This window comes from Nycticebus coucang, chromosome 1, assembly GCF_027406575.1.
Source record: "Nycticebus coucang isolate mNycCou1 chromosome 1, mNycCou1.pri, whole genome shotgun sequence".
NCBI classification, from domain to species: domain Eukaryota; kingdom Metazoa; phylum Chordata; class Mammalia; order Primates; family Lorisidae; genus Nycticebus; species Nycticebus coucang.
In genome coordinates, this window is record NC_069780.1 from 15,674,842 (window position 1) to 15,689,130 (window position 14,289).

The 14,289-nt window shown below is 35.9% G+C and overlaps 1 protein-coding gene across 10 annotated transcripts in view; it reads right to left on the bottom strand.

Moving 5' to 3' along the window:
• MAPK10 (mitogen-activated protein kinase 10) overlaps positions 1-14,289 on the bottom strand; it is a 569,972-nt gene that overhangs the window by 109,747 nt on the left and 445,936 nt on the right. For all 10 annotated transcript variants that reach the window (XM_053600878.1, XM_053601165.1, XM_053601396.1 and 7 more), the window contains one exon: positions 9,585-9,754. In XM_053600878.1, the coding sequence (XP_053456853.1) occupies positions 9,585-9,754 (170 nt within the window). The remainder of the gene's footprint in view (positions 1-9,584; positions 9,755-14,289) is intronic.

Here is a 14,289-nt window from a genome sequence, read left to right on the forward strand (position 1 = left end):
TAATTTTATGAAAGGGCATATTAGAATCTGCCATGGAAAATATTTCTAATGATACAAAATAAGAATGAGTAAATGAGAAAAAACATAGCTATGAGATCCCTATGTATACATTTCTAAATAAAAGAAACTCCACATCAGATCAAGTACCTGAGTGCTCTCTCTGATGGTAACGTAGATTCCCCCATCATACACACACGCTTAAAATGCAACGATTCAATGCTGGATTCATAACTTTGGACATGAAAAGTGAAACTCACTTGACAAGGTCAAATATTTTAAATAAATTTAAATCTCATATCAGGAGAGAGTATGAATTCAGGAGTAGAGAGCAGACAAAGGAATGATAGGCTGTCACTCGATCTTCCAGTTATAAGATATGCTCCTTTGTCCTTGGCCCCCACATTCAAATCTGTGATGAGAAAGACAGCTCAGACTCTATAAACAAAGAATGGTCTATAAACAGATGCTATAAAGGGCCAGAAGTATGACTTGGTGTAGAGAAAAGCCAACCACCTTCCCTCTAGGCTTATAAAAAGCTCCTCTAAGCCTTAGTATTTTTAGTTACAATATTTATAACACATACCTGCTCTCTTCATTAAAAATGACCAAAAAAGCTATCTTACCTACAGATGGAATGGACAGGTCTCTTGGAGCAGTAAATGAGAATGATTCCCAGGTTCTAAGGAACAGCAATTGCCATCTGTTATTTAGCATAATTTAATTTAACTGATAAAACTGCCTCCTTTCTGTGAAAAATGTTGGCTTTTCCAAAATGCACTGGAAAGTGCAGGATCAAGCCTTTAGATATTTATATTTGGGGTATAGTTTATTTCTAATGTAATCACAGGTACACTTTAATCTTAACAATTAACCAGGGTTTATACATCTGACAAAATAGTATATGGACCATAAATCTGTCTTATTTTAGCAACAAAAATATCCACTGATGGCCTAGAAGATAATTCCTAAGAGAAATAAGAATCAGTGCAATTAACTATTTAACCTTTCGGATTGGAGTAAAAACTGAAAAATAATGTGTTTACTAATTATTTCTTTGGATAGGGACATTAGCATTTATATCAACAAATGATTCACAGAGAAGACACAATCATCTATAAGTGAATGATCATCCATGGAAATTTAAAAACTATTTTTCAAATCTGCCAAGAGACTACAGACTCTTGCTGTCACTTATTACCACAGGGATGCAAATAAATTACAAATTAACTGGAGAACGAAAGAATTCAGAAAAATGTTCATAATACATTCCAAATAAAACATAATTTTAAAGACTGTGAAGTAACTACCCCTTCAGCACCTGTTATCACATTGACAATTATATATTTATACATATGAACACATGTATACAAAATATAGATATTTCATACACATAATTTTTTTTCTGAAAATACATTGCCATCAAAATTTTACCCATTGCTTTTCAAAGTACCACATCTCTGTGAAGGAAAAAACAAAACAAAACAATATTTACAAGTCTTATTTACTAATCAAGAAATATGGTAAATAAATATTTAGGACCTGTGCTGCACAAAGGGGACCAGAATGAGGAGCAAAAACGTGGAAGGGGAACCCAGTGTCTCTTATTCTGTCTTATTTCACTGGGCCACAACCACCTTAAACTTCTCAGAGTACAAAAGACGGTATTTGAAGCTTAATTGTCCTTAAGAAGGTTACAACTAAGGATCGAAATTGTAAAATTAATAGAAAATACCAGGGCTGAAGAATGTGCTGATATTCCAGATGTGCACCAGAGGATAATCATTTCTACCTGTCAGAGACTAAACGGAAATGTGTGATTAAAGCTGCATCATTTAGCATAATGGCTCCTTAGAAACTGCGAAATGGTCCACAGGAGCTTGAGTGATGTTTCCAGAAACAAAATAAAATCATCTGGAGCCCAGTGATCAAGACTGTTTATTTGGAAAACCCTCTGGTTGATTTAACTTATCTCTCTTTATAGTCTTAGCCTTGTAATCATAAAACGCACACATCCAAGTGATGTGGCTAAATATGGTTAGCTGCGTTTGTGTCACCATATTGCCAAATTTGAAACTAAAACTTATATATTGTAAATAATGTTGGTTGGTCAACTGAAGCCCAGGTGGAAGGATAGAGAAAAATGGTTCGAATTCTTCTTTGTTGGCCTCAAGGATGGAATATTAGTGAAGTCATTTTATTAAATCCCAAGGGCTCAACTATAATACACATACAATATACATAATCTGATGATTAAGCAACTATTACAATCAGATGTCTTCCTGAGTTACAAACGCTGACCTTTTGCAATTTTCCATTGCTAGAAACAAGTAAGAAAGTCTATCTTCGTTGAATCTACTAAAAGTCATGATAATTCCAAATTTAAAAGACAATTTCATTTATATAGCTTGTTGTTCACTCTCTTGAGTCCCATGAGATAATATTATTCTATTTTACAGATGAATGATGCTAGATTCTGAAAGACTGAAAGTCAAATACTGTTATTAATAAAGCACAATGGGGGGCTGGGCACAGTGGCTCACGCCTGTAATCCCAGCACTCTAGGAGGGTGGATTGCCTGAGCTCACAGGTTTGAGACCAGCCTGAGCAAGAGCGAGACCCTGTCATTAAAAAAAGCAGGGGCATTGTGGTAGATACCTATAGTCCCAGCTACTTGGGAGGCTGAGGCAAGAGAATCTCTTAAGTCCAAGAGTTTACGGTTGCTGTGAGCTGTGACGCCACAGTACTCTACTGAGGGTAACAAAGTAAGACTCTGCCTCAAAAAATAATAAAATAAAGTACAATGGGAAACACTTATTTGTTTGATATAAGTACTTTATACCATCATCACTAAAGATGATGGTATAAAGTATCTTAAAGTATCTGTAGCTGAATCTCTAATATTTAAATATGCAAATATTTTACAGACTTCTGAGAAATTACTTCATCAATTTGCCTCCCAATTTTCATCAGCAAGAAATATATATTAAATACAAAAAAAACCCCTTTCATTAAATCACACACCTTAACATGGCCAAGTTTAAATCTCTTTGGTTCTGGTACACACCATTTATAAATGGTCTCTGGCCTTTTCTAGCCATTTTGAAAGTACATGTTATTAATTGAAGGGTGATAAGATCAGAGTATAGATGGCATAGTTCAAATTCATCATCAAGATGGAAAAAATGCTAAAAGCATTAGAGTCGGTAATGCCTTTATTTTTGTAATGAAAATCAGCACATTAAAAACTATTATTATTTGAAGATGATTCTACACAGTGGTTTTCCTATTAATATTATTTTATTAGGCATTGTTGCAGTGCATTTTTGAGCATTCAGACAAATTCAGAGATTTTTTTGTTTGGTTATAGTTTTGTTGGTGTGTTTGGTTTGCATTTGCACAAGTGCACCGCTCTACCTGTAACAATCCTACCTACCCTGTTTCCCCGAAAATAAGACAGTGTTTTATTTTAAGGTGTGCTCCCAAAGATGCACTAGGTCTTATTTTCAGGGGACATCTTATCTTTCCTGTAAAGTAGGTCTTATTTTTGGAGGATATCTTATTTTCAGGGTAACAGGGTACTAGTACTGCAGAGAGGTGGGACGATAAGGATGCAAACTGTGCTCCACAATTAAACTAAAACAACTGCCCTCCCCTCCCCTCCCCACACCCACACACATACCCCTTTCCTTCTACATTCCTAATATCTAAGGCATAGGGGGAGCTTTGCACTCAGCCCTTGAGACTCCCTTGGGAATGTTTTTGACTATTGTACCTTATCACATTATCAATACCCTTAGAGAGACTCTACTCTGAGAACTTTGTTAACCATCAACTCCCCAAAGCTCACCCATGTTAGGTATATAGTAAGTCACATCTTTTCATCATTTTAAATCCTATTTGGGAGGAAACAAAGTTTAAACACATATATATTGATACATATGTACCAAGATAATATAACTGTGGTATCAAATGCTGGGCTAATGAGGGACCTTCCAGATAAAATGCTGTAATAAACTTATTTTCATGTACCACGGCGTTACTTATTAAATGTTTTCTTTCCTTGTCCTTCTTCAATGTAGGTCATATATAGAGAAATTCTAGGCTTCTTTCCAGTCTACCCTTACCTTGATTATACTTCTAGGACATTGCTAACCAGCTCACTATCCCCACCAGCATCCAGTTAGCAAAGGAAGGTCTTATGAGATAAGCCACAAACTATCTTTCACATTACAACATGTGAATGCATGAGGTTCACTGAACATGTATGGAAATTTAAATCTTAAATTCTTTATCTACATAGGGCCTTGTTACCATAGACCACATGTCGAAGAAAATTCCCTGAAATGATTTTTCAAATTTTTGTGAAAAACAAGACATATATATCCTAATATATCTTATATACATATTGAAAATATCATACATGATATCTACCAATTAAGACAAACTAATCCATTGGAGTAGCATGTATATACATATAGAATATGTAATAATCTTTTGTTCGCTACAGATTTGTTGCAGTAGTCCCACCTTATCTGTGTGGGATATAGTTCAAGACCCCCGTGAATGCCTGAAACTGTAAATACTACCAAACACTAAATACGATATGTTTTTTCCAGTACATACATGGATACATGGATACAAGGCTTAACTTACAAATTAGACATAGCAAGAGATTAATAATAATAACTAATAATAAAATAGAACAATTATAACAACAATTCTATTCATAATTTCACTGAAGGAACATTCATTTTTACCAGAGATCTTAGCAAGATCAGCAAAAGATTTGTGTTCTTTCTTCAATAAATTGAGAACGTTCACCTTTCACTTAAAGGAAGACTTTTTCAGCATCTCTTTGGCATATCTGAATTGCCAGCATCCCTACTCTTGAGCCTTGGGACCCTTGTTACATAAAATAAAGGTTACTTGAACACAAGCATGACAGCTACTCTGATAACCAAGACAGCTACTAAGTGACTAACAAGTAGGGAGTGTCTACAGTGTAGACACTCCAGACAAAGGGGTGATTCATGGCCCCAGCAGGCAGAATGAAGCAGGACAGAGCTAGATTTCATCATGCTATTCAGAACAGCAGGCAATTTAAAACTTAAGAATTGTTTACTTCTTTAATTTTTCTTTAATATTTGCAGACTGTAGTTGACCACAGATAACTGAAACTATAGAAAGTAAAACTGAAGGTAAAGGGGCACTACTACACATATATAGATTTATTCATTTAATATTATATATATTTCACGTAAGATAAACTAATCCACTACATTTTTTCCAGAGCATCTTATAACCCTACTTTTTCCAACTGTGATTACTATTTTAAAAAGTTTACTTAAAAAAATATATCACCTTACTTCCAAATATTTAATTTTTTTTTAGAGACAGAGTCTCACTTTATTGCCCTCGGTAGTGTGCTGTGGCATCACAGCTCACAGCAACCTCCAACTCCTGGGCTTAGGTGATTCTCTTGCCTCAGCCTCCCGAGTAGCTGGGACTATAGGCACCTGCCACAACACCCAGCTATTTTTTTGTTGTAGTTTGGCCGGAGCCAGGCTCAAACTCACCACCCTCGGTATATGGGGCCAGTGCCCTACTCACTGAGCTACAGGCGCCACCCCAAATATTTAATTTTTAAGGCACAGATTTTTTACAATTATATGCTTTCATCTGTATTGACCTGACATCTGTGCTGTAAATATTCTGCTCAACATCATCTTGCAAACTGAATTGGGGCCACTAACAAGCTAATGGTGTATGACACCATCAAGAAAAGAACATGGCTTTATTTTCTATCATCTAAAACTATACAACCAGCTCTTTTCAGTCAAAGAGCAGACCAACCTTGGCAAGACTTCTTTGCTAAACTTAGTTATTAACTTTTGCCACCAGTTTGGCTGTCAGTTTGAATCATCTTTGGAGAAATAAATGAGAAAATAGAAAATGTTTCTTGTCTTGGCAAAGAACAGCAGGGTGGAAGTGAGAGAAGATAATGAAAGCCCTGCTGCTGATTTCTTCCTATGCTTATTTTTGTTCTTGAGCTGGCTGTAGGAAAAACACCAATGAAACTCTCTTTTGATGATTGGGAAAATGTTCTGAAATGGTTCTTTCATCTGGATCCTGACCCTTGCTAAAAACTCATCTTACAGATTACTCTACAGTTCTCCACCTACGAGGCTACAGAGGAATTCTTAGCTCATACAGTGAAGCAAAATAATTCTCATTACTTCTGCTTCCATAGATAACCTTTTTTTCCCCTCAAAAGCAGAACGAAAATATTCATTTTTCCCAAAAGATTTCAAATTGGCTTTTATTTAATGGTTCTCAACAATGGCATTTTTGGTCTGTGGGCATGGTGAATGAAAAATCAGTATAGTATCAGTTTCTCTTGAAGGTATGTTATTATTTCCTTTTTTCCCCTGATGATAAGTAACAAACAGTTCAAACAGGGGAAAGAAATTGTAAGAACCAAATGATAAGGCAATTATAGTAGGAATGCAACTCCATTTCAGATATGTTGGGAAGGTGGAGATTCTGTGATACAGGTATCCATATGCCAACATTTACACTTGAAAAGCAAAATTTCTCTTGTATGTATAGCGTACAATTCTACAGTGATATGTGCAAAAAATAAAATGGATGACATCTCTTTTGTAATTTCTTCCTCCTAAATGAGTCACACATGCACTTGGTCTGACTCCCAGAGACCTCACACATCCTCACTTTCCAATTTCAACCAGGCACTATACTTGGAATCGTAGGTAACATTCAAAATATGCAAATCTGACAGTTTTTGTGAACGTAGGAAAGGCCTGAGGATTTCAAGAGCACGTCTGGGAATGATATGTGTTGTATGTGAGGTAAGTCACCATGGATAAAGGCAAGAGAAAGGAAATTAATTAAAAGCAGGTGAGTAGAGAAGATAGATCAATGCAAGGATAGATCTGGGAAAGAGAGCATTACAGATTCAAGCTACGATACGTAAACAAAGACATCTCAAAGTCTAGGTTGAGGAGGAGGGACAAAGGAGAGACGCCCGTATTTGTGTGCTGTAATCACAGTGGTTGTGTACATGGTGGAGTGGTCCCTGGAAGACGAAAGACAGGAATACACAATCCCCTTTTCACTCCTTCACCTTACTCTTTGCTAGGTGATATACCATTTTATTTCCTTCAACTATGAACAAAAAGACTAATAATCTTTGGAAACTCCAAAGCTAACATTTTAAAATTCAGATGTCCTTTTACTGATAAATTTACTGATAAATCCATTCTAAAACTGGATTTAAAATATTACTCAGGGATATTTTATTTATTGAAATGTATTTTCAGTTCCTTGGCTCACGGCCTCACTTCCTCCATCTTCAAACCTATGACCAAAGATGACTTCTGCCTCATAGAAGGAGAAATAGAGGCTCCAAATGTCCTATTTAGTAGAATAAAGATTTTAAAATCTTTCTGTGATAATCTGTTAACTTCCTGGGTAAACTGCTGCTTTGAATTTTAGGAGTCATTAAAAGTCTATCCCTTTCCTTTCATAGGCAATCTGCACTTTCTGTGGTGGTTTTATTTGAAGGAAGATGCTGCTATCCCAAGGAGCATTTGAGCATCTGAACTGAGTATCTTAAGCAAATTTTCTCATGTTAATATTCCACAACTTTCCATCAAAGAAAGGTAACCAGAAATCACTATGTTTTCTCTCTTCCCTGGTAAGTTTAGATTTATAGCAATATCTTAATATTAAAAATTTTACCATACCATGTGCATAGTACTGCTGCCAAAAAGGAAATCATCATAAATGTAGCTGCTTAAACAGCACACATTTATTATTTGATGGTTCTACAGGTCAGAAGTCCTCCAAGGGTTTCACTAAAATCAAAATGTTGGCAGAATGAGTTCCTTTCTGGAAGGGCTGAAGGAGCTCATTTGGATGCTGGCAGATTTCAAGTCCGTTGGGTTGTAGTGCTGAGATCCCCATTTTCTTGCTGAATGTCAGGTGTCAACCATCCCTACATCTAAAAACCAGCCACATTCCTTGGCTCACAGCCTCACTTCCTCCATCTTCAAAGCTAACAGGCAATTGTGTCTCATATTTCTCATCTATTCTTCATCTTTTCCTATTACATCTTTCTGATCCATTTTTCTGCCTTCTTTTTCTACTTTTAAGTGCTCATGTGATTATATTGTTCCCACCTAGATGATTTCAGGATCATCTCCCCGTTATTAAACTATTTTATGCTACAAAGAGGTTCACCTTATACTTATACCATGAAAATAAAATAAAAGTAAAATTGAAAATAAAAATGTCTCTTTTTACCTGTTTAAATATGTTTAGTAGTTGAAAGGTTTGGCCTATTACTAAAAATTTCAAAATGTTTTATCTTTCAAATTGCAAAAACCAACTACCTATTGACATTAGAAAAGATAGAAGTTTTCCAGGTGAACTTCAGCAAAAACCTTGGTATATTTGGCAAATGATATTTAAATCCTAATATTATGATTTATTAAGCACAACAGTGAAATTCTGCATTTGCATCGACTAAGTACTCAGACTGAACTTGTCAAAATGAAGTGAGGCATATTGTCAAATAGGGATATGAAATATAAAACAAAGGTTTAAAAAATAATAAAAATTGTCCATTACTATCATTAAATGTGTTGAAAAAGAGGTTTAAAATAAAAGATTTTTAAATTTTTATTTCATCCTTATCTTAAAAATCTTACCTTAAAAATGTTTGTGTTTTAAATGGACATTGTAAATATAGCAGTAACAAATGAATATATTATAATAAAAATCTTTTAAAAATAAATAAACATGCATACATAAATATAAGTATACATATACAGGCTGCATGTCCTAAATTGTTACTTATCATTGTAGGCCAGCAAAAATATTGAAAATTGCTAAGTTTATATTAAATATAGTTGGTTGCTGCCTTCCAAATTAAACTGTCTAAAATAATACTTATCAATTAACCTGATATCATTACTTTTGCAAGAGTTTTATAACAGCTAAATTAGATCTAGATTTTTCATGATTTCAATCAGCCACTCAAAAAATGTCATAAAAGAATAGTTAATAAGGAGCCCAGAATCTTCTTATTTTGGAAACATTAAGCAAATCTTTTTAAAACACATTTTCTAAATCCATAGCTTGATTTTAAACATTGAACTTAAAAATTGCAGGAATATTTAAAATATCACTAATGTCTCTCCAGTAGGTAGGGGGTTTCATTTGCTCATAAGACATAGCCTCTCATTTCTTCTTGTGAAACATAAAAATAAAAACTTTAAAATACATGAGTAACAACTGTAAACTTCTGGTTGTCTTGATTTCTTATGGCTTTGTATAACACATTTTTTTCTTGTGACAATATGTCATAAGCCAAATTTTACAATGTTAGCAAGTATGTAATGAGTCAACAGATAATTTTTATAATTTTATTTTTTCAGGATTATTTTCCCCTCCCAAGTCATGCTATTTATTTCTTTGGGTTTTATTTGTTAATGTGTTTGTGTCCAGTAGATGCACACTGTATGTTCCCTTTAAAAATAGAGCAAATTCATTCCACTTACCAAACTATTCCCTGAGCCCCAGAGCCAATAGGCTTAAGATTCTGGTAGCGCTTGAGAACTGTGAAGGTTGAGTCTCCCACTTCCACACTGTAGAACTGGTTGTCAACTTTGCTTTTGCTCATGTTGTAATGTTTGGCAATATATGACACATCCACTTGTTTATTGAATCCCTGTCAAAAAGGAGAGCAAAAACATGAACAAGTGAATAAGCAGAATGATAATGAGATGCAGAGAAGCCTATTCTTTTTTTTTTTGTAGAGACAGAGTCTCACTTTATGGCCCTTGGTAGAGTGCCGTGGCCTCACACAGCTCACAGCAACCTCCAGCTCTTGGGCTTAAGAGATTCTCTTGCCTCAGCCTCCCGAGTAGCTGGGACTACAGGTGCCCGCCACAGCACCCGGCTATTTTTTTGTTGTTGTTGCTGTTTGGTCGGGGCTGGGTTTGAACCCACCACCCTAGGCATATGGGGCTGGCGCCCTACTCACTGAGCCACAGGCGCCGCCCAGAGAAGCCTATTCTTATAATGATTACTAGTACTTAGTCATCTATCATCTAGTTCATGAAGTTTACATAGAAAAAAAGTGTTAATCCATGCAAGATTACCTGAAGTAAAAGAGCTTAGAAAAACAATGCAAAGGAATCGTTTGCAATATTAAAACTATTTAAAATAGATTAATCTTGGATTTGATTCACATAATCTGTTCTGAAGTGTTCCATTAAAACCATTCATTTGCAGAACAAACATCTGCTAAACACATACTGTCTCAATACTAGGCATTTCAGAATTTAAGTAAATCAGATGAGAGAGGATTGTGGCTCATCCATTACAATAGTCATACGAGGAAGGACAAATACTGCATCTATTGCCCTTTCTTTAAAAAAAACTGACATACAAACTAACATGAAATTTTAACAATTTTAATTAAGTAAATTTGAATTAAACAGTATTGACTTCTTTTGTTCTTATTAATACTAAAATGTCATTATCCTTCATGAAGTGTAGAGAAAATTTAGTAAAAGATTATTCTAAAATGCCACATGCCACTTTATTTTTTGAAGGCTTAGATTTTAAATATTTCAATTGTTGCATTTTTTGTTTATCTTTAAGATTTTAAAACTTTTTTAAAAAGTGGAAGTGGAAGGTTCCTACACAAAGAAATGATAAATGCTTGAGGCCATAAGGATAATTAGGTAATTATCGTAATTATATTATTATATATAGGGTGCCTATATCAAAGTTTGTCCTTAAAATTTTGAATGATTTTATATACACTATACATAGAATGCAAACATAATTATCCATATTTATTGTTTATACATAAATGATATTATATTGTACTTTAAGACAAATATTTCAAATATTTTGGATTCTATAACTAGAAGGGACCACACAGAATCATCATCCAGCCCATTCTTTGTGGCTCACAGGGAGATATCTACCCAGCAGTGATCCTCTCTTCCTGCAGATATTGTTCAGATTTTGAGCACCCACATTCTCTGTGGTTCCTCCTAAATCCCAGAAATTGGAAATTAATTAACCTAAACCAGTGGTTCTTCTTAGAGATGGGATTAATCCATTGAGGGGTTTAGGGAGATTTGTGGGCACATTTGGAAATGCCACAATGATGAAAGATGTGACTTATACACATATTTATCTGGCATATCAAAGAATGTTGGTGTCCTGAAATGAGCGAGACATTCCTACCCAAGTAGTAATTCCGTACACACAACTCTTGAATGTTCTGCCAAAGCTATAATTGGCAAAATACCTGCCCATAATACTTTGAGCTCAGAATCTAAACCACAAATTTTATGTATGATTTTGACATATAATGACTTGTCTGAAAATCTAATTCTCACATAATTTGAAGATTTAAACCATGTCAGGCTCTGAACCTCTCGGTTAGTCATATAGCTATTTTACTTGTAAAATTTCATCTCAAAATAAAAAATAGAAATAAAAGTACCATCTAATTTTCTCCTATATTCTCTTGGAAAGAACCCCAGGCAGCACCAATAATGTAAGGAGGTAAGTACAGTGGGGACTATATGAATATGGGTGGTGAAACTTGTGAATTCAGTGCAAGAATCTTGAGATTCCAGACAGTGGAGACAGACGTGAGAGTAGAATCCATGTGACAGGCACCGGCTTACGCTTGTAATATAGATGGCGGCAGCATTCGATACAAATGCACACAAAGTTCAGATAAAAAGGACTACAGGGAGTTATGTTGTTTGGTCAGAAAGCTGAAAATTGGATAATTTTTAAATGCAATCACAAAACATCAAAATTTTGAAGGCAGTCTGTGGAGCATGGTTTAGGAAATTAAACAGGGCTATTAAAAATCTGGGCCTTGCAGGCCTATTCAAGGAGACAACAACAGGGTTTAGAATTTAGACAGCAGAAAACAAGAATGCTGGTATTTTAACAATCCTTGATTGCAATTACAATCCTAGGGACCGCTCTCCACACCATGGACCATTTCAATTCTAGACATTTCCACATATGAGTAGAACAGCCTGATTAAAGCCTGCTTTTTTCCTGGCTGAGAAAGGTAAAAAAAGCAACTGGAGCTAGATTTTCAAATGAATTCATTGGCCAAGATTGATTCAGGCTGAATAAAGTAACTGACTTGCCATTTGTCAAGCTCTGACTTTTCTTTACATCTTTTTGTATGTTGGTTTCTGACCACCACAAAATCCTTCTCACATGCTCACCTCATGAAACCTAGGCAATCCATTTCCCTTTCTCCCACTGACCACCTTCCCTTTAGAAGTGTGGCTTTCCCAACTCTATTGCCTGCACGTACTAATCATTTGCAGTGACCTTCATGTTCCAGATGCCTAACTTAACACTGTGTCTTGTCACCACCCTATTCCTCTGGACGTGGCTGTGGCATTTCTAGCTATGTCTTAGTCTTCATATTACACTTGAACTCAACTATTGGACCTCCTCTTCCAACATTTCAGTATACATTGAGAGAAACCAAAGAAGTTTAACAACTCATGCCACTTTTATTTTTAAGGCTTACTCTAAGGCACTCTATTTAACATTGACAACATTTTAACCCAACAACCAAATATACACATTGTATACCAGGCACTAGGTCTGGCACTGAAGATAACAGCAAAGAAGAGGGGATCTCAGTTCAGAATAGAGACAACTGAGCAAGCAAGAAGTCAAAATCTCAGTGTATATTCCATGGCAGAACAAAGAGAAAGCACTGGAAAAAAGTGTCAACCTAATGACACAGAGGGCGGCTCTCTAAAAGAAAATGGTATCTATTCAGTGATGGGTAATTACAATGGGAATATGTGTGCAATAGCAAATTATGAGTGCATACAAGGACACGAGGAAGAAAAAGGGTTTTAAAGAAAAGATGGAGTATTACATAATTGTTTTGAGATAATTATCTTTGCCTACAAAGATCAATAAGAAGGGTGATGCCAGTCCCAGGTTAGATAGGCAATTGCTGGGCAGATGTTATCACAGAAGTAGTTTTTGTGCAAGGTTGAGACGGCCTTTGTGCAAAATTGCAGTTTTTGCAGAATTTCGAGATTGTTTTATTACCAGGCATTTCAGAATCCTTCTTATTCTGGCCTTCTTCTTTTTTTCTAAGCTCTATTTGTCAAGCTTCTTCTTCCTTTTCTTCTTCTTCTTCTTTTTTTTTTTTTAATACAAGTGACTTCATTTTGATTATGGCAATGTTCACAGCAGCAACTAACAGCTTGCATTCATTCATCACAATTCATTCACCTACTACATATAAAGCAACTACTAGATGCCAAGTCACAGATACAGTTGGTAATATTTGAGGAGAGACTAGATCTGAGTTTTCTCTAACGATATCCCTGGACCTGCCTTGTCACTGGTTCTCAAATGTGAATGTGCCACTCAACCATCTGTGATGCACAGGGGAACTGTGACAGGGCAACTTGAGAGGGGAACTTGACAAACAGGCACAACACCCTGGAGATTCTGATTCCAGCATCAGCACAGGTCCTGAGGATCTACAGATTACTAGACAGTCTAGGTGGTTCTAATTTGAGGATCTGAGCATCAGACTTTGAAGGAGATTGCCTTAGAGCGTCATTCTCCAAGTGTGCTTCACGGAACATCAGTGTCAGTATCCCCTGGACACTTGTAGAAAATGCAGAAATACAAATCCTCCACATTCAGAGACTCTGGGGGAGGGGCCCATAATCTGGGTTTTAATAAGGCCTTTCAGTACTCAGAGGCATGTTGAGAGCCACATATCAGGGCGGAGGGATGGCCTGAAGACTGAAACAGAGGACAACGCAGCTGCAGCTCTGCCTGAGTATTTAGAGAGTAGGACCCTTTCTATGCAGCAGAAATAACATGTCTATCTCTGCAGGAAGAAACATAACTTTGTCGCTCTATGAACTGCTAAATTCCATTGCTCATGGCACACAGGAAATGAAATCCAGAGCCCATATTAGGACAGGATTACCCTATCCTACATATCCAATTATTTTACATAGCCCCACTACCCCAGACTCAAGGGTTGAAAAAGTCTCTGTGTTTACATAGGTTGACAGGTAGCCAAGTACTATGAGGAAGTAAATCATCATTTTATCTCAGCAATTGCTCATATTCCTGACAAGTTCCCAGGGATTTTCTAGTGCATACCTAGGACAGAAGTTATTTTATATAATGGGGATATACAAACTTGGTGATATTTTG